The sequence below is a fragment of the Leucoraja erinacea genome, chromosome 11, assembly GCF_028641065.1.
Source record: "Leucoraja erinacea ecotype New England chromosome 11, Leri_hhj_1, whole genome shotgun sequence".
Lineage (NCBI taxonomy): Eukaryota > Metazoa > Chordata > Chondrichthyes > Rajiformes > Rajidae > Leucoraja > Leucoraja erinaceus.
In genome coordinates this window covers 41725770-41749162 of record NC_073387.1, presented here as the reverse complement: position 1 = coordinate 41749162, position 23393 = coordinate 41725770, and the positions used below count along the sequence as shown (strand labels likewise).

Below are 23393 nucleotides of genomic sequence, written 5' to 3'. Positions count from 1 at the left end.
AGAAGCCGACCTGCTGAATTTGGCAACATTGTACAGGGATGAGCGTCTGAAGCAGAAAGCTGAATCTCTTAAGACAGAGAATTGTGAAAAATTGTCCAGATTTGTTGAACTTCAAAGGAAAGGATGACAAGAGCTAGGTTCCCATAAAATCTGGATTGAAATTAGCAATGTTCTAAAACTGTTAAGATTTAATTCCAGAACTAAACATACTGGTTTCCTAACCTTGAATACAATTTGCAGAGTGTTATCAATCTGTTCAGGATAGTTTTGAATTAAAGCCATGCCAGTGCAACATAGTATATTGCTAAGTTAAATTCATGTTTAATAGTTACCATTAAGACTTTTACATAGAGGTTATTTTATATTGTTGGAAATGAGCAGAATGTTAAAAGGACAGTGACATGAAATATCAACTGTCTCTCCACAGATATTACCTAATTTTCTGAGCAAAGCCAGTGCTTTTCTTTAACATGCAGTGTTACAGCATCTGTAGTATTTTGAGTTTTTAGCATAATTTAATGGCTGTGGTGAAGTGTATTCATTTTGTTGCATTAAATGTGGATAATTTTAATCCGTGCTTCACATTTTGTGCCTGTAACTTCAATTCAGCCTTGCTGCAGAAGTTTCATATTTTTGACATAAATCACTTAAGCCATTGCTTCAGGATGCAAATTACTTGCCAACTACGTATTAACTGTGAGCAAGTTTAATAGCTACAAGGTGGAAGTTCATTTTTCATTTTCATATCTAACTTCTAACTGTAATTAAATGCATCACATTTTTTTGGACCCAAATATCTTGCTGTCTGTAAAGATAGCAGAGGCACTAACCCCTATTCAGACTCTGAAAAGTCCTCAGATGAGCACTTGAAATATGATCCGAGTTTAAGGATTAATAGAAGGGAAGGAGGATTAACCTACCAGCTCTATTCGTAGGGTGGCATAGACTTGATGAGCCAAATGACCACCATCTATGACATCGATTTTTATGTCTATGGTTCCTCAGTATTTGCTTTCTTGAAACCATTCTCAATTTAAGTATTTTCTTCACCATAAATTGTAATAACTGAAGTATTATGTATTCTCTACATCTTTTTTTTTGTAGACATGATGTGGATGTACTGTGAAACGTCTCGAATCAGAGCTGAAATTACAATCACTGAACTAATAGTTCTGGCAACTTTTTTGCCTCCATATTTTCAGAAGCACTGTCGATGCTGTGCATTGGCTTTGTGTTGCTGACTAAAATGCATAAAACAGAATTTCTGAATAATTGAGATTTTGATTAAATGACAAACTTTATTCATTGTAAACATGACTATTGAAGCTAAATTTTTTTAAACTCTACGGGGGCATATTTGCATATGGCAATGAACTAGAAAATTACTTTTTCACATGTTGTCTTGCAAGTGTGACTCTAGGTCTGTAACTAGTGAAGGAATTATGCATATTGATATTTATTTCATGTACATATTTAGAAATATTTATTGAGACTGATCACACAATTGTTTATTACATTGCATGTAACTAGATTTAAATTTTACATAAATGAACAAATAAAGCTTTTATTCTAATTACTGTGATATTTGGAGAAGGATATCTAATACAATCTGTATATCATTGTAGAATTATGAAACTTTGAGTGTTGAAATAAAGTAATTTTTTTAAAGGTGATCATTATTTTGAATTTTGTTGACTTAAAAAGTATTCCAAAGACGTATAGTAACCCGGGTGCATATTAACAGGATTGTGTAAATATTACTTTTCAACTGAAACTAAATAGTGGATTGAGACAATTTTATAACTTCCATCCTCGGCAGTTCTTGGTTCTTGTGTCCTCCAAAATATTCCAACTGGAATTTAAACTGGAGGTGTTGAACGGAGGGATTAAGCCAGAAAGGGTATAAAGAACACACACTATAGAATTTAACATAAAACATCCCCACACAGCAGAATCAAAGTTTCCTACTGTGTGGGAAGGCACCAAAGTCGGTCTCTTCCTCCACTGTTCCCCGTGGTCAGGGCCTCCCCGTGCCCTCCGCAGTTGCAGCTACGGGCGGCCCGATGTCCAGGACTGCTCGCCGGGGTGATACAAGTTCGACGTCAGGGCTGCGGGACGTCCTCAGCGGCGTGGACACCAGAGTCGGCCCCCTCCTACCGGAGTCGGCGGCTTCCAAAGTCCGCAGGCCGCGCCGGGTGGAGACTGCTGCTGTAGACCCTCTGCAAGGTGCCCCAGGACTCCACGATGTTGATCAGCGCCGCCTGCATTGGAAGCTCGCCGCACCAGAGCTCCACGATGTTGGAGTAGCGGCCCAACGTTCCGGAGCTCCAAACGACGACCCAGGTAGGCATCGCCCGCTCCGCGATGACTCCAGCGCTGCGCCGCCGCTGTAGCAGCCCTGGTCCGGTTCCCGGTCCCCAGCAGGAAAGGCCGCTCCAATCCAGCTGGTAGGCCGTGAGATGGGGGGCGAGGACGTGACTCGGAGAAATAGTCGCGTCCCCGCCAGGAAGAGACTTGGAGACGGTTTCCCCCTTACCCTGCCCCCCTCCCCCACATAGAAAAGTTAGTTTCCCCCAACACAAAACTTTAGACTAACTAAAAATAAAAAAAAGATTGAAATAACAGACAGGCTGTAGGTAGAGGCTGCTGCAGTGCAGCGCCCCCCTTTCAATCCTCCTGTTTATCAATGGTGCTGATTACATTTCAGTAGCACATCAGTCAACAAGAAGGGTATTGTTTAAAATTTCTTCAGCACTATCAGCAATTCCATGCTATTGTTTACCCATTCTCCAACGATTTCATGCAATCAGTTTAAGGAGAATTAATCCTTTTTTTTTTAACATTTAGCAATTTCTCGGACTGGTGGGAGAGTGGATAAACAAAGCAACCAGGACCTGCCTTATGCCTGACCTCCCACTTTCCAACAGCAATTCGTCAACACCCTGCCCCATGTGTTGATAGGATAAACAGCTGATGTGAACTGCTTGGGGTCTCAACTTTTTGTATTATTCACAATTGTCAGTCACAAAGTGGAAAACTCAGACCATTGTGAATTATTGTTGTTTCGGCACGTTGTTTTTATTGTCCACTTCATAGGAGTTAGTAGGAATCTTCATTACATTTAGGGGACTCTTTAAACACATGAAAGTGGAAATCTTGGAAATCTTTGCATTTATTTCTCCCAAACCAAGTCTCCCTCTGATTGCTAACTGATTGAAATCACTACTGAAAATCTTTTATTTTAACTGTTGCTTAATTTGCATTTAAATTCAGGGATAAACTGATTAATAATAATAATAATAATCTTTATTACGGTCTCGAGGTCCAGACAAGGGGCAACATCACATAAAAATGCATTGCATATTAAAACGTATAAAGTTCATATAAAATCTTAGTATCACTTATAAAAGCATCATAAATTATATATTAAAAAAAAACACAATACATGAATTAAAAATCCAGCTTAAAAGAATGATCAATGTCCTACAACGAGACGATACCAGTGTCTCCACAGCTGGGATTCGTAGCGTGTAGTGCTAACCCTTATGTTTGACAAGGCCACAATAATTACATTTTTAGAGTCATTTATCCTGCAAATGAATTTATACATATGATTTCTTAGGATAGCTTCTAAAGTACTGATTCCTGCAGCCACAAACATATTACTGGCACTACACCATCTAGGTTTCCTTAGCAGTGTTCTCATGGCATCATTATATGCCACCTTTAGTCTCTGCAAACTTGTCTTTCCATAGTCGACCACAGGTGCGCAGTATGCTCTAAATAGCGACATCTTCGCCACATCTGCACACGCACTAAATTCACGCGAGAATATTTGCCTGTACATACAGCATGCGTCGTTGCCTATAAATATCGTCATCTGTCATTTGTTCTGTAATAAAATGCCCCAGATATTTTACCTTATTACAGACACTAACATTATTGTCAGACAATATAAAATCAGGAAATTTTAGACATTTATCCTCTTTCGTTCTACAGATCATAACAGCACTCTTACTAGCATTATATTTAATATAATGTTCCACACCATACACAGGACATACAGTAAGGAGCTGCTGGAGACCAGTGCTAGATGGATTAAAGACCACAAGATCATCTGCATACATAATATGGTTCACTAAAATATTACTGCATCATATTACTGATTATTCTACATCATTCATTTTAACGATTATCGATGACCTGCCTTCAACGTAAATCCTAAACTTCAGATTCTATCCTTAAAACTGCCTCTCTGCCTTTTTCTGTGATGGTATTTTTTTTTTTTGCAAATGGCCTTGTATAACATTAAATTTTTTTTATAAATTATACATGTAAAGTTTTTGTGTTGAAACCTGTTCCTTCCTGTGTACGTATAGCTTGAACCAAGAGTGACTTGGGACAGAAAAGGAAATCTTCCATTTATTCTTAGATAGACACAAAATGCTGGAGTAACTCAGCGGGACAGGCAGCATCTCTGGAGAGAAGGAATGGGTGACGTTTCGGATCGAGACCCTTCTTCAGTCACTGTCCCACTGAGTTACTCCAGCATTTTTTGTCCATCTTCGATTTAAACCAGCATCTGCAGGTCCTTCCTAAACTTTCCTTCCATTTATTCTATCTTGATTCTGCCGTGCCATCTATTTTATGAAATGATTATCTGAAGAACATAACCGTAACAATTTGCCCTTCAACCTTCAAAGATTTGCATGCAAGAGCCTCATTCTGATCCTGAAACAATTTTTAAACGATTAATTTTGTTGCCTTTCCTTTACCTCATTGAGTCATTCAGCGTGGAAACCAGCTCTTCAGCCCAACCTTCTTACTCAACTACCTCCTCCGGCAGCTTGTTCCATACACCCACCACTTTTTGTGAAAAAAAAGTTACCCCTCGGGTTCCTATTAAATCTTTTCCTCCTCATCTTAAATCTATGTTCTCTGGTTCTCAATCCCCCTACTCTGGGCATGAGACTCCTTGTGTATATGTATTCTACTCCTCTCACAATTTTGTACACCTCTGTACAATCACCTCCTATCCTCCTGTGCTGCAAGGAATAGAGTCCTAGCCTGCTCATCCTCCTACTAGCTCAGGCCCTCGGGTCCTGGCAACATCATCGAAAATCTCTGCACCCTTTCCAGCTTGACAGCATCTTTCTTGGAACGTGGTGTTCATAACTGAACACAATACTCTGAATGTGGCCTCACCAATGTCATATATGACTGCATTCTGACCTCCCAACTTCTATACTCAATACTCTGCCTGAAGGAGGCCAATGCACTAAAAGCTTTTTTGACCACCCCATCAACCTGTGCAGTCACTTTAAGGAATCCGATACCTGCACCCCTAGATCCCTCTACTCTACAACACTTCCCAGAGCCCTTACATTCACTGTGTAGATTCTGCCCATGTTAAACTTCCCAAAATGTGACACCTCACATTTATTTACGTTAAATTCCATGAACCATTCCTCAACCCACCTGGCCAACCGATCGAGACCCTGCTGCAATTTTTTACAACCATCTTCACTATCTCCAATATCGCCCACTTTTGTGTCATCTGCAAGCTTGCTAATTATGCCATGTACGTTTTCATCTAAATTATTCATATAGATGGTAAACAGCAATGGGCCCAACACTGATCCCTGAGGCACAATACTACTCACAGCCCTCCAGTCTGAAAAGCAACTTTTTACCATCATCCTCTGCTTCCTTATTAAGTCAATTTTCTTTCCATTCAGCTATTTCTCCTTGGATCCCAAGTGCTCTAACCTTCCAGAGCAGCCTACCTTGTTGAATGCCACGCTGAAATCCATATCTACAACATCTACAGCTCTTCCATCATCAACCTTATGATCACATCTTCATAAATCTCAATCAGATTCGTGAGATATGAACTCCCGCAAACAAAACCATGCTGACTGTCCCTAATCAGCCCTTGCCTATCTAAGTAGTCGATTAGGAAAAGGGGAGATGCAACGAGACCTGGGTGTCATGGTACACCAGTCATTGAAAGTAGGCATGCAGGTGCAGCAGGCAGTGAAGAAAACGAATGGTATGTTAGCATCCATAGCAAATGGATTTGAGTATTGGAGCAGGGAGGTTCTACTGCAGTTGTACAGGGTATTGGTGAGATCACACCTGGAGCATTGCTACAGTTTTGGTCTCCTAATCTGAGAAAAGACATTCTTGCCATAGAGGGAGTGCAGAGATGGTTCACCAGACTGATTCCTGGGATGTCAGGACTTTCATATGAAGAAAAACTGGATAGACTCGGCTTGTACTCGCTAGAATTTAAAAGACTGAGGGGGGATCTTATAGAAACTTACAACATTCTTAAAGGGTTGGACAGGCTAGATGCAGGAAGATTGTTCCCAATGTTGGGAAAGTCCAGAACAAGGGGTCACAGTTTAAGGATAAGGGGGAAATCTTTTAGGACCGAGATGAGAAAAACATTTTTCACACAGAGAGTGGTGAATCTCTGGAATTCTCTGCCACAGAAGGTAGTTGAGGCCAGTTCATTAGCTATATTTAAGAGGAAGTTAGATGTGGCCCTTGTAGCTAAAGGGATCAGGGGGTATGGAGAGAAGGCAGGTACAGGATACTGAGTTGGATGATTAGCCATGATCATATTGAATGGCGGTGCAGGCTCGAAGGGCTGAATGGCCTACTCCTAATTTCTATGACTCTATGTTTCTAAATGCATGGATATCTTATCCGTCAAAATACTCTAGCTTTCCAATCACAGAAGTTAGGCTCACTGGCCTGAGGTTGGCCTTTTCCCTGCAGCCCTTCGTGAATAGAGGCACACCATTTGCCACCCTCCAGTTTGCTGACACCCGACCTGTATTTAATGACGACATAAATCTCAGCTAGAGCATCTGCCATTTCCTCTCTATCTTCCCATCTGGAAGATCACACCTGGAGTATTGCGTACAATCACTTAAGAGCAAAAAAAATCTAAACTTAACTTTGTGTAATACAGCAGGAGGGAAAAAAAAACATTTTGGGCCACAAAAACTGACAATTTCAGTCCTGCTGATGCATGTACATGAGTCAAGAGTATGTTATGGCTTTCAAAATAGAACTAAAGATTTGTTTTCTTTAGTTAGCTGAAAAACCTCAAGCTGTATAATTATATATTTGTACCAATGAACTGAATAGTTTAAGGGCAGACAAATTGAAGGCCATGTTCTTCAGATTATCATGTGGCATCTTCAGCTCTATAAATAGAGAGACAGCATTGCTAAGCAAAGAAGTTATGCTAACCCTTAATACATCATTAATCAGACCACAGCTGGAGTATTGTGTCCAATTTCAGGCACTGCACAGGAAGGTTTCCAACCCTTTGAGAGGATATGAAGGCACTTTACTGCAATAACGCTAAGAAGAAGGGAGCTATGGGAGAGATTAGAGTGACTGCTACTTTTTTTTTTTGCTTGCATAAAAAGATGAAACACCAAAGGAGTACAAAATAATATACACTGTAGAGTGCATTAAAATGTGTTCATTAGAAAGTGTGCTGGTAATTGGAAGAATTGAAAGGGAAGAGGAATGGGTTCATTTTTAGATTTACAAAATTGGATTGCACACTCTTGCTGACAGGAGACAACTTTCATGGGAAAATTATGATATTTTTAAGTATCCGTGTATGAAATTGTTTCTGAGCACTCCTGAAAGATAGTTCAAGTTCAAGATGAAGTTTAAGAAAGTTTATTGTCATGTGTCCTTGATAGGCCAATGAAATTCTTGCTTTGCTTTAGCACACCAGAACATAGTAGGCATGAATACTGAACAGATCAGTGTGTCCACATACCATTGCATAAATATATACACTCATTAATAATAAAACTGATAAAGTGCAAATAAACAGATTATTGGCTATTAATGTTCAGAGTTTTGTCCGAGCCGAGTTTAATAGCCTGATGGCTGTGGGGAAGAAGCTGGTCGTTGCAGTCTTCAGGCTCCTGTACCTTCTACCTGAAGCTAGTGGGGAGATGAGTGTGTGGCCAGGATGGTGTGGGTCCTTGATGATGCTGCCAGCCTTTTTGAGGCAGCGACTGCAATAGATCTCCTCGATGGAAGGGAGGTCAGAGTCGATGATGGATTGGGCAGTGTTTACCACTTTTTGTAGTCTTTTCCGCTCCAGGGCGCTCAAGTTTCCGAACCAAGCCACGGTGCAACCAGTCAGCATGCTCTCCACTGTACACTGTACACTCTACACTGTAGATGTTAGAGAGAGTCCTCCTTGACATACCGACTCTCCGTAATCTTCTCAGGAAGTAGAGGCGCTGATGAGCTTTCTTTATAATTGCATCAGTGGTCTCGGACCAGGAAAGATCTTCAGAGATATGCATGCCCAGGAATTTGAAGCTCTTGACCCTTTCTTTATCATTAGCATTCATTTAGGTTGTGACCTTGTTGGAGAATGAGGGAACAGAATTAGACCATGTAAAATGCCTTCCTTAAGTGTGCCTTCAGTTCTTGCTATGAATTAGTCATATTTTTCACAATTGTCTTCTAAAGTAATTGTATCATCTGAAATGTGTGTTCTAAAGCCCTGTTGTTGAACATCAGGATACTAACCAGATGAGTGGAGATAATAAATAATTCTTGCAGCCAGAAGTTATCCCTGGCCAGCAGTGCTTATTTGTTTTTCTAATTTTGGCTGAAGAAAGTTTGCAAAGAAAAGAAATATAACTTTTATAACCCCATTTGCCCATCAAAATATTTGTATATTTGTATTGTTTTTTTAATGTTCCTTAAAGTCTAAGGTACAATATGGAAATTTTGAATAATTATTTTGAATAATTCCATGAGGTTTTATATCTACTGAGAACACTGATGGTGTGTTAACTTTATTGCCCCATTCAGACGATGGCATATCTGGCACTGATAGACTGAGATAATATAGCAGTGAAGTATTCCCATTATATGTTCAAGTCTAAATGTTCTAACTTGGAAGCAAGAATTATACCAATTTCAAGGCTAAAATCAGATTTTAAGCAACACCAATATAACATCAAAAACATAAATTATGTTTTTCTACTGATTTAGACCTTGCCTTAGCTGGATCCAGACCTAAGACCAAAGATACTAGAGGAGCTCCTCTATAATCTTTGCCTAAGACCCAGGCTAGGCCAAAGACAGATAGAACCATGTGTTCAAGAAGGAACTGCAGATGCTGGAAGATCGAAGGTACACAAAATTGCTGGAGAAACTCAGCGGGTGCAGCAGCATCTATGGAGCAAAGGAAATAGGCGACGTTTCGGCCCGAAACGTCGCCTATTTCCTTCGCTCCATAGATGCTGCTGCACCCGCTGAGTTTCTCCAGGATTTTTGTGTACCTACAGATAGAACCATGGTGACTTTGAATCCCAAAGTTCAAGGGAGAATTGATGACACAATTGTCCATGTCAAGGTGGGAAGAGAATTGAAATCTGACCTCTGATGTTAAAATTGGCAGCTTTAATACATAGTGATAACAGAAAAATAATATAAACCATGTTTAGTTTATTGTCACATGTTCCGAGGTACAGTGAAAAGCTTTATTGTTGTGTGCTCTCCAGTCAGTGGAAAGACTATACATGATTACAATCAAGTTGTCCATGTGTGCAGATACAGGATAAAGGGAATAATGTTTAGTGCAAGATAAAATCCAGTAAAGTCCAACTAAAGATAGTCCGATGGGCTCCAATGAGGTAGATGGTGGCTTAGGATTGCTCTCTAGTTGGTGATATGATGGTTCAGTTGCCTGATAACAGCTGGGAAGAAACTGCTCCTGAATCTGGAGATATGCATTTTCACACTTCTGTACCTCCTGCCTGATGGAAAAGGGGAGAAGAGGGAGTGACCGCAGTGAGACTCATCTTTGATTATGCTGGTGGCTTTGCCAATGCAGTGTGAAGTGTAGATGAAATAGACCTATCAGTTAAAGCTTAATTTATATATTAGTTACTGAATGGTTCAACCACACCCAGTTGCATTTTAGGTCAAAACTCAGCAATAATTGGCATCATCAATGACAATATTTTGTGGAACTCAAGTGAAGCACAGTTTTGACAGGCAATACTCAACTGGGCAAGTCTAACATTCTATTGAGACATAACTTTTTGCAATAGGTTTATTGAAAGAGAAATCAGTATTGATCCATAATATTTAAGTACATAAGTAAAATTAAGTAGCAAATTGGGTCAAGAAACATCTACTCAATTGGTTTTTATTTTTTTAATATTTATGGCATTTAAAATCACAAGGGTTCTCCACTTTAAACTCCACAAAAGTATATTCTACCTGGCTGTGCATTCAATTACCACAAAAAATAAATGTTTTCATTTTCTACCTAAAACTGCAGAATAATGTTAGTAATTTCCCAATACTTGAGAAGTCACTCTTCATGTGTGGTCCAGGATATTAAATGCAGGAGCACCTCACTGGTTCCAACCATTTCCATGGCATCCTCTGGCAACAGGCCTGGCTTGCCTGCTGTGGACCCAGGAAGCCCGTCCTCAAGAAGGAAGCCACCGAGCCTGGCCACTGCTCATCCCTGAGGGCCAGAAAACCAGAGAGTAGGGTGGAGAGAGATGGTGGTGGCAACGGACGCAAAGAACAAAGGGCCGGTAAGAAGAATCACAATCTTATCTGCAGTGCCCTCTAGGTTGGCTGCAGGATGCGCAGCATGGGACGACAGTTCACTGGCCAATATGAGGATCTGGACCAAGGCTGGAAGTCCTTGCACAGGCTGGGTGTCGACTGGATCAGGCGCTGCACTGAGAGACTGAGCGCGCAGATCGGACATGTGCACAGAGCAGTGATGGAGGACATCGACTAATTTGCTTGGCCAGGCCGATCCTGCAACGCCTTTATGGCCAGCTTCACTAAAGCAACTTAGACTGTGAAAATGGCTCAAAATCCTGTACTTCTATACACTTTGTCTTCTCCCCATAACCTTTGACACGCTTACTAATCAAGAATCTATCAATCTCGACTTTAAAAATACCCAATGAGTTGACCTCCACAGCCATCTGTGGTAATGAATTCCACAGATTCACTACCCTCTGACTAAAGAAATTCCTCCTCACCTTACTAAAGGTGCGTCCTTTTATTCTGAGGCCATGCCCTCTGGTCCTAGACTCTCCCACTAGTGGAAACATCCCCCCCGCATCCACTCTCTTCCAGGCCGTTCACTATTCGGTAAGTTTCAATGAGGGTCCCCCTCATCCTTCTAAACTTTGGTGCAACCAATTGCAGAGCATGTAATAGTTGCTTATGAAATTAAAAAAAAAACTATGTGGAATAAATTGTTGAAAATCAGTATGTTTGATATCACAGTTAATGTTTGTTAATGAGGACAAAAGCTGGACTGACCACATACAGCCGAATGGTAATGTTTGCATTGATCACGTTAAGCAGGATTTGCTCAAGGTTATTATTCTAGCTGAGGGTAAATTTAGCGTGTGACATGATGAAACCAGCAGAAATTGCTTCTTCTGTTGCCTGTGCGTGGGTTTGACACTTGCTACTAACTATATCTTTTATTAGCCCACAGGAAAATAAAACTCCGTTCAGAGTAAAATAAAAAGAAAAATGTGCCAACTTGATGTGAATTATCGGTTCTGCAAATATTAATATCTATTTTTATCCAATGGCTTTTTATCTTAATATGAATTTGAAATTTGTCACAAGAATGCAGTGGAAGCTTTGACAATATTTGACAAATTATAGAAGTGGGTGTCAACTATTTAAATGTGCACCAGAATAACTGGTCAATCATGAGCAACGGTGTTTTGATTCTAGACATAGATTTTCAAGCCTCCATGAAACACGAGTTAAGTACTGAATGCATGTGCAGTTGTCTTGGCTGGAATTCAGGCATTGGTATGATTCCTCTCCTAAAATTATAACATGGAGCGTCTGCCCTGCTGGGCTGGTGACGGCTTCAGTCTGAAAGTAAATGGCTGCTGACACATCGCCTCCACTGATTTGACCAAGGAGCTTCTTGTGGAAAAGTGAAAATGTTTCTTGTTTTCATCAGTTGAGAATACACATGCTCAGCTTCCTCATTCACTTTTGAAAATGACTGTCATTATGCAGCAGGTAATAACTTTATTTCTTTATCCACTTCATTACAGATTTCAAAAGTAATTTCATTTTCTAATCATGGTGGAACAATTAAATCCAATGAATGTTTCCTATTTCACTCTTGATTAAGCGGGACAGGCAGCACCTCTGGAGGGAAGGAATGGGTATCGTATCGGATCAAGACCCGTCTTCAGTAATGTTCAATTTTATGTGATATAGCACCACATACGTTGAAACTGTCCAGGACTGGAGGAATGCTCTAAAAAGTTACAAGCTCTTGATTAATTTAAAGGTCACCTCAGACAGTCCTAAGGGCCTGTCCCACTGTACGAGGTAATTCAAGAGTTCTCACGAGTTTCCACTGACTCGAACTCGGAGAATTACGGTAATAGCCGTTCGTAGGTACTCGGGGCTCTCATGGACATTTTTCACAGTGCTAAAAATACTTCACGAGTTACCGCGTTTCCCGAGTACCTGCCGTTAGCATTACAAGCCGCTACGAGACGTCCACGAGCTCCGACGTAGCCGCTACGTACATTCTACGTACTTACCACGAATTTGATTTTTTTTTAAACTCGGGAGAGCTTTTGGATTACGTCGTACATTGGGACAGGCCCTTTACCTAGACCAGCAGTATGATTATGACAAAAGCAGAAAAGCTGAGAAGTGTAGAAAGGAACTGGAGATGCAGATAAACTGAGAAGCCTGATTTGCTGAGTTCCTCCAGCAATTTGTTTTCTTGCTCCAGAAAAGCTGAAAGTTTGATTAGTATTCAGTGTAAACCTTGTTGAGGATATACTTTTGAATTTTTGGAGGTAAATTCCTTGTGAGTGTAGGCCGCTAGGTGCGACTACAATTTTGCAGATATTGTTTTTGCTATCAAAGTAAATCTACTTGTGGTGCATTATAATTATTGTGCCAGAGTTTCTTTTATTTAGTACTACTCCAAATGTGAAGTATGTGCTGTTAAAGTCTTTTGAACAATTGTAATTTACTGGGCTGGAGTTTGTTTGTTTGTTTGTTTGCAGCTCTGACCATAGGAAGTCACACATCCTTTGGCCAGGAAAGGGGGCCTGATACAAGGATGGGAAATAGGTGAATTGTGGGGCTGGTGTGATATAACTTTCATATTTACTGGACAAGTCATAAAAAGCAAACAAATACCAAGTCAAAGTCCCAAAGCTCAATCTCAGAAACATGGTTTAGGATCCTTGAATGATGCCTCTTCTAAGATATGCCACTTTGCTGCTCCCTGATGCATTACAGTGTCAGAAATAGCTCAACAGGCAAAGTGCGGAATGATAGACATGCAGTAAATAAAACCTTTGTATTCATAAGGCACTCAAAGAGTTCACATTCATAAAAGCACACAAGCCTCACCAGGTATATCTGTGACAACGCCCTGTGGTAGATATCATCCCTTCACGAGGTTGCCTTCCAGCAGTTTCTTCATTTTTGATGAATGTGGAACCGCATCATTTTGTGCAGCGTTTGTTCTGACATTTCTGCACACTTCATTTTGAGGGAGAATCTTTTGAACGGCGATGTGATGACTGGGATTCCGGGTTGCTTGAACGTTGTTTGCTTGGGAATTGTTCATTACTCTACCTGCTTGTGAGTTTTCCTTTAAATAATAAAATAATAATATGACTGCTTGTGACCGTCCCTTTAAATAATATTCAATTAAGGGAGGGGGGAAATGTTAAAGATGTGGAGGGCATGTTTTTTACACAAGGGTGGTGAGTGCCTGGAACGTGCTGCTGGAGGTGGTTGTTGAGGCAGATACAATAATTGCATTTAAGTGATTTTTGGACAGGCGAATGGAGGGATATGGATTATATGCTGGCTGCTAAGAGTTGGTCTTGGCATCATATTCAGCACAGATATTGTAGGCCAAATGGCCTGTTCCTGTACTGTACTTTTCTATGTTTTAGGTTCTAACTGGAGCCTTCAGGATTGTTGCAACTCTATGAGTGAACAACCCCTGTCATGATTCAGATCAATGTACTTACTGCAACACAGAAGGAGGCTATTTGGCCCATCTCATCCACTTGGAAACCACATCAGTCCCATTCATAGCAATTCTATTTTCCATGTATCCCTGCAAGTTATTCTCTCATTGATGCACTTTGATTCTTTGACAGAATCCCTGCTGTGTGGTACGTTACATTAGCCAATCAACCTACCAGCATATCTTTGGAACGTGGAAGAAAACCAGAGCACTCGAGGGAAACCTACAGTTACTGGTAGAATTGCACAGACAACCCTGAGGTTAGGATTGAGCCTGGACTGAGCTGTGAGACACCACTGTTAAATGCTGCATCTCCCCCATTGACTCACTCTGGAAACACATGTTTTAGCATTGTGCAACTTCCAGTGCCATTTGGGAAACCGCAACATCGGAAGATCATCTTCTTCTTACAGCAGAAAATTCAATTCTATCAATGACTGGAGTTAATTGGCTCAGAATTTGTTCACAACAGAAGGGCACCATAGTGGTGCAGTGGTAAAGTTGCTGCCTTACAGCGCCAGTGAGCTGGGTATGATCCTGACTACAGGTGCTGTCTGTACAGAATTTGTACGTCCTCCCTGTGACTGCATGGGTTTTCTCTGTGTGCTTCGGTTTCCTCCCACACTCAAACACGTATAGGTTTGTAGGTTAATTTGGCTTCAGTAAAAATTGTAAGATTAGGAAAAGGGGAGATGCAATGAGACCTGGGTGTCATGGTACACCAGTCATTGAACGTAGGAATGCAGGTGCAGCAGGCAGTGAAGAAAGCAAATGGTATGTTAGCATTCATAGCAGAAGGATTTGAGTATAAGAGCAGGGAGGTTCTACTGCAGTTGTACAGGGTCTTGGTGAGACCACACCTGGAGTATTGCGTACAGTTTTGGTCTTCTAATCTGAGGAAAGACATTCTTGCTATAGAGGGAGTACAGAGAAGGTTCACCAGACTGATTCCTGGGATGGCAGGACTTTCATATGAAGCAAGACTGGATAGACTCGGCTTGTACACGCTAGAATTTAGAAGATTGAGGGGGGATCTTATAGAAACCTACAAAATTCTTAAGGGGTTGGACAGGCTAGATGCAGGAAGATTATTCCCGATGTTGGGGAAGTCCAGAACTAGGGGTCACAGTTTAAGGATAAGAGGGAAGTCTTTTAGGACCGAGATGAGAAAATCATTTTTTACACAGAGAGTGGTGAATCTGTGGAATTCTCTGCCATAGAAGGTAGTTGAGGCCAGTTCATTGCCTATATTTAAGAGGGAGTTAGATGTGGCCCTTGTGGCTAAAGGCATCAGGGGGTATGGAGAGAAGGCAGGGATGGGATACTGAGTTGGATGATCAGCCATGATCATATCGAATGGCAGTGCAGGCTCGAAGGGCCGAATGGCCTACTACTGCACCTATTTTCTATGGTTCTATGTTTCTATGTCCCTAGTGTGTCAGAAAATGCTAGTGTATGGGGATCGTTGTTTGGCGAGGATTCGGTTGGCCAAAGGTTCTGTTTCCACGTTGTATCTCTAAACTAAACTAAAACTAAACTAAACAAGTTAGCACTCATTTTTTGGACATCATGCAGGTGTACTTCCAGGTCTCTGTTTTTATTCTACGATCAGTTTTAAATCGGGTTTTTGGATAGGTATTGATTGCTGAAGCAAATTACATTATCTGTGTGCCATTCATAATTTGGTACTTTTCATATGATACAAGAAACCATAGATATCCAGAGTTCCTTAAAATTTGCTTTTAAATATGTTTCGATGTATAAGATCTTACGTTATTTGCGGGTTTGCTGTATTTCATTCATATTAATTATTTGTACTCTATTTCCAGAATTAGTATGAGGGAGGAATTACTGAAGAACTTGGGCAACATCCAGGATCACAGTTGACACATCGTCTATTTTTTTGTACTGACATTATTAAAATACGTTTCGAGGCGCAATCGAAAAACTTCATTGCACAGACTACAAGTTTAAAATGAATAATTTAGATCAAAAAATTCTGTTTGGAAAAGACCCCAAAGAAAACAACAAAAAAAATGAACCTGGTGCTAACTTTGTATCTGAAATATGGTTCAAAAATCTCTCGAATAACTCGAATGCAGACTCAAATTTTATTTCAGACAACACATTTAGGAGTATAGAGACTGGTAATCAAGTTTTGGCAGAGGATCATGGCCAACTTAAAGCAAACACTAGTCCCTCTGGGATTCTTGCAGATCCTGATTCTATAAATAATGATCAGCTTTTCGAACCAGGCATCATCACGTCCACAGTAAAGACATCATTTGAATCACCATTGTTTCTCAAGGGTGATGATAATCATTGTGATTCCTCTGGTTCTTACCATACTGCTGTGGGCTCCGATATTGGAGAAAATCTTAGTGATTGTAGTGGGCCATACGAAGATTTTGAAGAACTCTCTCCTGACCAAGACGAAAGTCAAGAGATTTCACAGCGTTTTGGTGCTTCGCAGAAAGAACAAAGTGTTGACTGGTTAAACAGTTCTGAAATTGAGACCAGTTTAAATGATTGCTCACCACCACCTCAGTTTAGCTGCAGGGAAGAACAAGAACAAATATTTGTGAGTAAACATAAGATGGAATTGCTTGAACTAAATGCTGGGGGGGAATTAAATGGTGATATAAAGCCCTTTCAGTTACATAGCAGTAATGTGCATGATGTTAAATCTCATTACAAAATGGATGTGGGATTAGCTGTAAAAACTGCTGATGAAAAGAATTCCTTTGGGTATGAAATCACATCTAGCCCTCAGGAAGAAAAGAATGCTTGCAGTAGCGATGTGGTAAGTAATGATTCTTTATTAACTACGCACAGCAATTCAAGTGCTGAAGGAGAAGTCAACAAATCGTCTGAATGTGATCTAACAGGGCTGGGCACTAATCTACAGAACTGTAAAGGAAATGGAGACCAACAGGTTCATTTGTCAATCACAGCTCAAAATAGCAAAACTGCAGAGAGAGGTAATGAAGTGCAGCTGTCGAGAAAACAGGAGGCTGAAGTGAGTATGCATGCTTCTCCAGGCTGTTATCTACGTCTTGGTTTAAATGAAATTGAAGAAATGCCTCAAAAAGATAAGTTTGAAGACAGTGCAAAAAATAATTCAAGTGCTAATGGTAAAAGGAAATGTGCTGAGAGCATGAGTGAATCATCTAGTTTTGCAAGTGAGCTAGATGAAACAGATTATGAGGTTCGAAAATTGACTGCTCTGGCTTTTCGAAGTTTGTCCTGTCCAAATGATAATTATCTCCACATTTATAATTCTGGGGGTTTCATTGATTTCTCACCGGCTTTGGCAGAGGAATGCCACAATACAAAGAGTGTGTCGGTTTGTTCTGAGCCAGACTTTGTGGGCACAGCTGGTGAAACAGAGGATCCCAGTTATGCAGCCTATGCTTTATACACTGGAGCTGAAGAAAGTAATATGGTTCTTGATGATCCATATGACAGAATGCAGTTTGAATGCATCGACGTAGCTGTAGAATCTCCAGAGAAAGGCAAAGATGTCAGAGCAAGCAGAACTGTCCCAAAACGTCAAATTGAACTCAGGAGACCACAGAGAAGTGAATTAAAAGTATTTACCTCAAGTAGTGCCATCAATTCCTATGCTTATGTTGGTCTTGGAGATGAAACTGGGAATGAAGAAGAGCGTTTGGAAATCATTGAAAGGACGCCTTATATAGAAAACGCAATAAGCACAAATATCAAAAATAAAAATAGAATTCATAAGCAGCCACAAAGAGCAATATCTATAGGTGGGCCTACACCACGAAACAAATTTGCATCCAGCCTTTTATCAAATGTGATATCCAAAAAAATGCTGTATGAGCAAAATCTCAAGGCAGAGCAGGAATTCAACAGGTTTGCCCGCTTCCCAATTACACGTAATGTGAGAAAGAAAGATCGAGCTCTTTCTCCAATTGTCTCACAACAAATACACCATGAAAGTTCTGCTTCAAAATTGGAATGCAATAACTCTCAAAATGTTGCTCAGAACAATGTGAGAAAGAATGGTTGTGAATTAACTGGTGATAATGCAGAGAAAAATGAAGGTTTGGGTCAAAAGTGCTGTTACAGTTCTTTAAGGTGCGCAGGTGGTCAAACTGTCAGTGGACAGAACAACATCAGCCCTGATTGCTGCACAACCAATGTACTTGAGAATTACAGAGAAACACATATGGACAGCCAATGTGAAGCAAGTGCTGAAAGAACTCCGGGAATGAGTAGGGCAAAATCATGTTCCATGTTTAATAATCCTAGCATCAATGTATCTGGGGAAGAGAAGAACCTAACTTCTTCATGCACTTCAGTAGGTAAATATAAAAATGGGAGTTGGCAAAATACTGAAGAAAATGCAGAATCAGACAATAGCATACAATGTGAATTACCATCAAATGAAGATAAAACAAGTGACATTCAGTTAAGTAAATCTTCACACCAAATCAACGCTTCAAGGAATATTCTTGCGCTAAAATCATCAAAGAAACTACAAAACTCTCCAAAACCAAATGTTCAAAGAACCATCACATGCTGTGTCCCAAAGACACATTCTCTCACACCAGAATCCAACGCTTCTGATCTTGACCCCAACAATCAAACACTCCCTGTTTCACCTAAAGCCAACTGTGGCATGGAGAAAACTAACATTTCACATTGTAATATTGAAGACAACATATCCATCAAAAATAAAACTAAGTGTCCTACTTATGTTAGGGATGTGAAAAAACTTGGTCAAAATAATAACTGTGGATTAACATTCTGTGCTACCAAAGGTAAATGTGATGTCCCCGATGAGGTTTGTAATCCATCCATTATAAAGCAACCACTTCCAGAACCTCTCAACAAGGTCTCAATAGTTGACAGCATTTTGTCACCAAAATGTATTCAACGTCAGTCAATAGGTAGGGAAGTTGCCAAAGATGATAACAGCTATGTCACAGTTGGCAGGAAAGGTTTGATAAGCACGGAAAGTTCAGAAACATCAAGGTTATTTTCTTCTGACTTTAAATTGCCTATTCCATGTAAAAAGCAAGAAAACAATGGAACTTCTGCTAAAAGAATATGTAACCAAGACTACTTCACAAACGACAATGAGAATAATGTAGCTGAACCTTTGAATGCTTTCACAAATATAGTAACATCTGAAAGGAAAATGCATGTCAAAACAATTTCAAATAATAAAGAGTCTAAATCAGCACCTATGAAAGTCCAGTTTGAAGAAGAAACTCTGAAAGCCGATTCAGCCAAATTTATGTTTAATAATAGAATTACTGATTTGGTAACAGGAGAAAGTAATCAACAAAATCAATTCCTTGAAGGACTGGAAAATCTCAATGCACACTCCAGTTCAACAATTGATGATACTAATTACGCATTGACCGAAAAACAAACTGATCAAGAAATTGAAAATGAGCTAGAAGGGAAAGAAATGTTAACACATCCTAATTCAAACAAAGAAGATATACAAATGGAGCTATACAAGGATGAACCTCGAGAGATTCCAGAAAGAATGCAAAATCATGAAGATGAAAAGGCTACTTGTACCAAAATAGAAATGCAGAATCACCCACTCGGGGCTATTTGTTACAATATTGAGCAGCTTGATCTGTCAATTGGAAAAAGCAGTCCTCAAGGTAATCAAGATAAGTTGAAGAGCCATAATGGACTCTTCTGTAATTTTGCTGGAAGCAACAAAAGTATAGGAATGTCACTCTGGAAAGATGATACCAATAACAATAGATTTTCTTCCAATGACAAAGAAACACAAACACCATCAAGAAAAAGTAAACATAAAAAAGAACTTAAATTTAAACTGGAAAATCAAAAAACCATGGAAAATTCAACAATAGACAATAATGGCTTTGAACAATTATGTAAAACATCCAAACTGAAAAGAGGAATTCAAGTCAATTTAAAAGAGCAGAGCGAACTCATTGAAAATTCTGCTCCAAACAAAGATGCAAGCAAATTGTTACTCAATTATGTTGAAGATCAGATAGCTCTTGACGGAGACAATCTGAATAAACTGGCTTCAGAAAGCAAAGATGATAAGAATGTAAGTGATATGCAAAGTGGGTTGCCAAATGAAGCAAACTTTTTATTTAAATCTAGTTCAAATCCTAAGGAAATAAGATTATCACCCGTCAAACATAATCTTGATGAAGGGATCGATGATGGAATAGAAAGTCAGAACATGCTAAATCGCGAAGCAGGCATCAAATTACAAGCTATTAAAACTAAGAACAATGATCTTGTAACTGAATTTATTGCACCCCAAAACACCGATAAAGTTGAAATGCTACCAAGAGCAGAAAGTGCCAGATTGACAGTTGTAAATGAATTACAATTGAACAAAGATAACAATAAAATGTTGATGGTTTCAGAGGAAGAAAAACAAAATCCTTCTAAAGAGTGCTCTGAGTCCGGCAATATCAAAACTGTAGATGAACTACTTTCAACTTTGAAAGTCCAGATCCCAAATGAAATCGGTGTACCAGTTATAACCATCTCAGACAATGTTATTCCTGTGGAGTCATCCAATTGTTCTAAGACTATAAAAATTTCAGCAAATACATCATTTCCAGAAACTGAAGGTCAGGATGTTCATAATAAATTAGAAATTTCAGCTGCCATTCAGAATGCAGAAGTTAATAAGCCACTGGCTCCACAGACTCCTTCATGCTTCACAGATTTGAATGTGAAGTCAATCAATTCTAATCACCCTGTTGTTAAATCATCCAACAGTGCAACTCATGATCAAGGGCAGCAACCCTCCTTTGAATTGAAAATGCTAGCAATGAACAAAGCTGTCACGCAAGATCCATCTCTTACATCTGCCCCAATAAATTATCTTTCCATTCCTAATGAAGAACACAAGCCACGTGCACCTCCAAAGAAGCAAGTACCTGCTCCTCCTCATTCATTAATTCACATAGCAAGCACTAGTCCTCGCCAGCAAAACTGGGAAACTTTAAATCCTCACAAACAGGAACAACAAGCGTTGCCTCACCAGGGCCTTGGGGAGATGTTTTCATTTGATACTTCTCTGCAGCATCCATTCTATGCCTCTTCTCATGTACCAAATCAAGCAGAGTCTCATTTACTTCATTTTACACCAACCAGCCAAACTCCAGATCATGTGGACAAATGTTACCGAGTGCCTCAATCACCTCACTTGATGGACAGTCCCCGGCTGCCTTGCTTCCAATATCCAGAAGCTCACAAGAAAGTGCTTATTGATCCAGAGACAGGAAAGCATTACTTTGTTGAGGCACCAATGCAATCTCCACGCAAAATGCTGTTGGATCCAGAAACTGGTTGTTATGTCGAGGTGATAATACCTCAACAAACATACGGTAGATATTATCAAACATCATTCTCCCCACACGTTTTATATCCAAACGCCTTGAGGCCTTCATTTATACCAACAATGCAATATTCTGACTTAATCTCAACACCTCTTGTGGCATACCCGGGTCCACATCCTGGGTCCTCTGAAGTACAAAACCAATCGAGTCCAAACAGCACAACTGTGAGTGTGACAGAAATGCCGGATCATAAAAAGGATATGCCAAAAAATCATTTTGCTGAAACCAATTACATGGAAAGTACATATTCAGCTCCAATGAATGTGCCTGTAAATCCTAACCCAATTCGCACCGCTGCACAAGTAATATCCATCCATTCAAAATCTCGTGCAGAAGTTAAAGATAACTCTCGTGTTTGAGGAAAGAACAACGTTGCCCATGATGAATCTATGGGTTTTACTGACGGAGCATTCTCCACCAAAATTACCAGAACAATGTTAAAAGGACATGTAGCTTTGTCGTGCTGAATGTATGTATTCTTTGCAGGTGTTGACTGACGTGCATTTTTTTAATAATCTATATGCTTAACTACCTTTTGAAATATTTATTATCAATGTTCCCTACAACAAAATACTAAAAATGAAAATGTAAATTAAATAAAAAGGTTATGTTAAACCCTTTAATTATAATTTGGGTGATCTGACTATTGAATCGACCATTTTGTTCTGGAAAGCAATTGCAATTAAAGAGTATAAATCTTAAATAATGTTAATCCTTGGCATACACACTGGACTCAATGATAATGATAACGGTGATAATGTATAAACTCTGTGCAGATAACACTCGTAGCCAGGATTGAACCCGGGACTCTGGCGTTGTGCTGTGCCACTGTGTCACCCTAAGTTATATGGACTCTGAGTGAATTGTAACTACCAGTCATGTAAGGAATGTCAGGAGGCAACATCAGCCGCAGTAAAGGCTAAATACATATTTTAATTTTTGGGTGGGTTAGGAGAAGCAGGAGAAAAATATTTTTACATCGGTGAACAAAGGATTAATGCAAAGGGAAAAACTATGCTTATTCTATACCTGATCACTTTACTCCCCCGCAACTGGGGTACATGCACTCCTGTGGGGTCTCCATATGTTTCCTGGTGACTTCGCTCTTTGTGGTTATTTTAAGGCACCTGATACACTTTTACATTTTACACTGCAGTTATTTTTTTACATCAGAGCCAAGGCAAGGGGGATTATTTTACTAAGAGGAGCATAGCACACAGATCTGACTCTAATGACACTTTCTGATAGGTAACAAACAGTAGGAGGAATGCTGTCAAAGTTTTGTCACTTACAGTGTTCAGTTAACCACTGCCCTGCTGAAAGAGGTTAAGAAAACGCAGGGTTTGGATTAATTCTTTGGCCTTGTGTTTGGCCTTATAGGACAATAATTGAGCTTCTGATAGTTTTTTCTTAATTTTTCTCAATATTGACATTTAATTTTATTTCAGCTGGATGGATTTTGTTTTCTTCACACCAGAAATAATCTAATCGATAATTATTTACAAAATTTAAATAATTCCACTGAAACAAGGCTGACACCACCATCTCTATAATATATAAACCTGTTAGAGTCCACATGTTTTCAATGGGGTTTGAGTGAATTTGATATTTGTTTGTGGTTTCTTAAGCATTTTTCATTTGCAGGTCCATGTTCAATACATTCAATTTTCATGAAGGCTACAACGAGAGGACATAGATTTAAGAACCTGTGCTTGTTGTAGAGGTCGGTACAATTACAATGTTTAAAAGGACAGGTACATGGATAGAAAAGGTTAAGAGTGATATGGGCTGAATACAGGTAGATTGACTAGCTTACAAATATATCTTAGTCGGCATGTACGAGTTGGGCCAAAGAATCTGCTTCCGTGCACTATGACTCTAAGGGATAGAAACTGGATTCAGCTTTCTTCCATTGAATG

General features: G+C 39.7%; 2 protein-coding genes across 3 annotated transcripts in view; both read left to right on the top strand.

The window, feature by feature from the left end:
- The window catches only part of dnajc18 (DnaJ (Hsp40) homolog, subfamily C, member 18), a 32678-nt gene extending 31005 nt beyond the window's left edge, over window positions 1-1673 (top strand). For both annotated transcript variants that reach the window (XM_055643082.1, XM_055643083.1), the window contains exon 8: window positions 3-1673. In XM_055643082.1, the coding sequence (XP_055499057.1) occupies window positions 3-127 (125 nt within the window). In that variant the 3' untranslated portion in view covers window positions 128-1673. The remainder of the gene's footprint in view (window positions 1-2) is intronic.
- Window positions 1674-9952: 8279 nt separating this feature from the next.
- LOC129701711 (uncharacterized) lies at window positions 9953-22257 on the top strand. The gene is made up of 2 exons (XM_055643081.1): window positions 9953-12093; window positions 15919-22257. Exon 2 carries the CDS (start codon window positions 16065-16067, stop codon window positions 21831-21833), a length of 5769 nt encoding a protein of 1922 aa, XP_055499056.1. The 5' UTR covers window positions 9953-12093; window positions 15919-16064; the 3' UTR covers window positions 21834-22257.
- Window positions 22258-23393: the final 1136 nt, after the last annotated feature.

Bases quoted from the DNA above. Each gene is read 5' to 3' on its own strand.
- LOC129701711 (XM_055643081.1), top strand. From the start codon at position 16,065: ATGAATAATTTAGATCAAAAAATTCTGTTTGGAAAAGACCCCAAAGAA.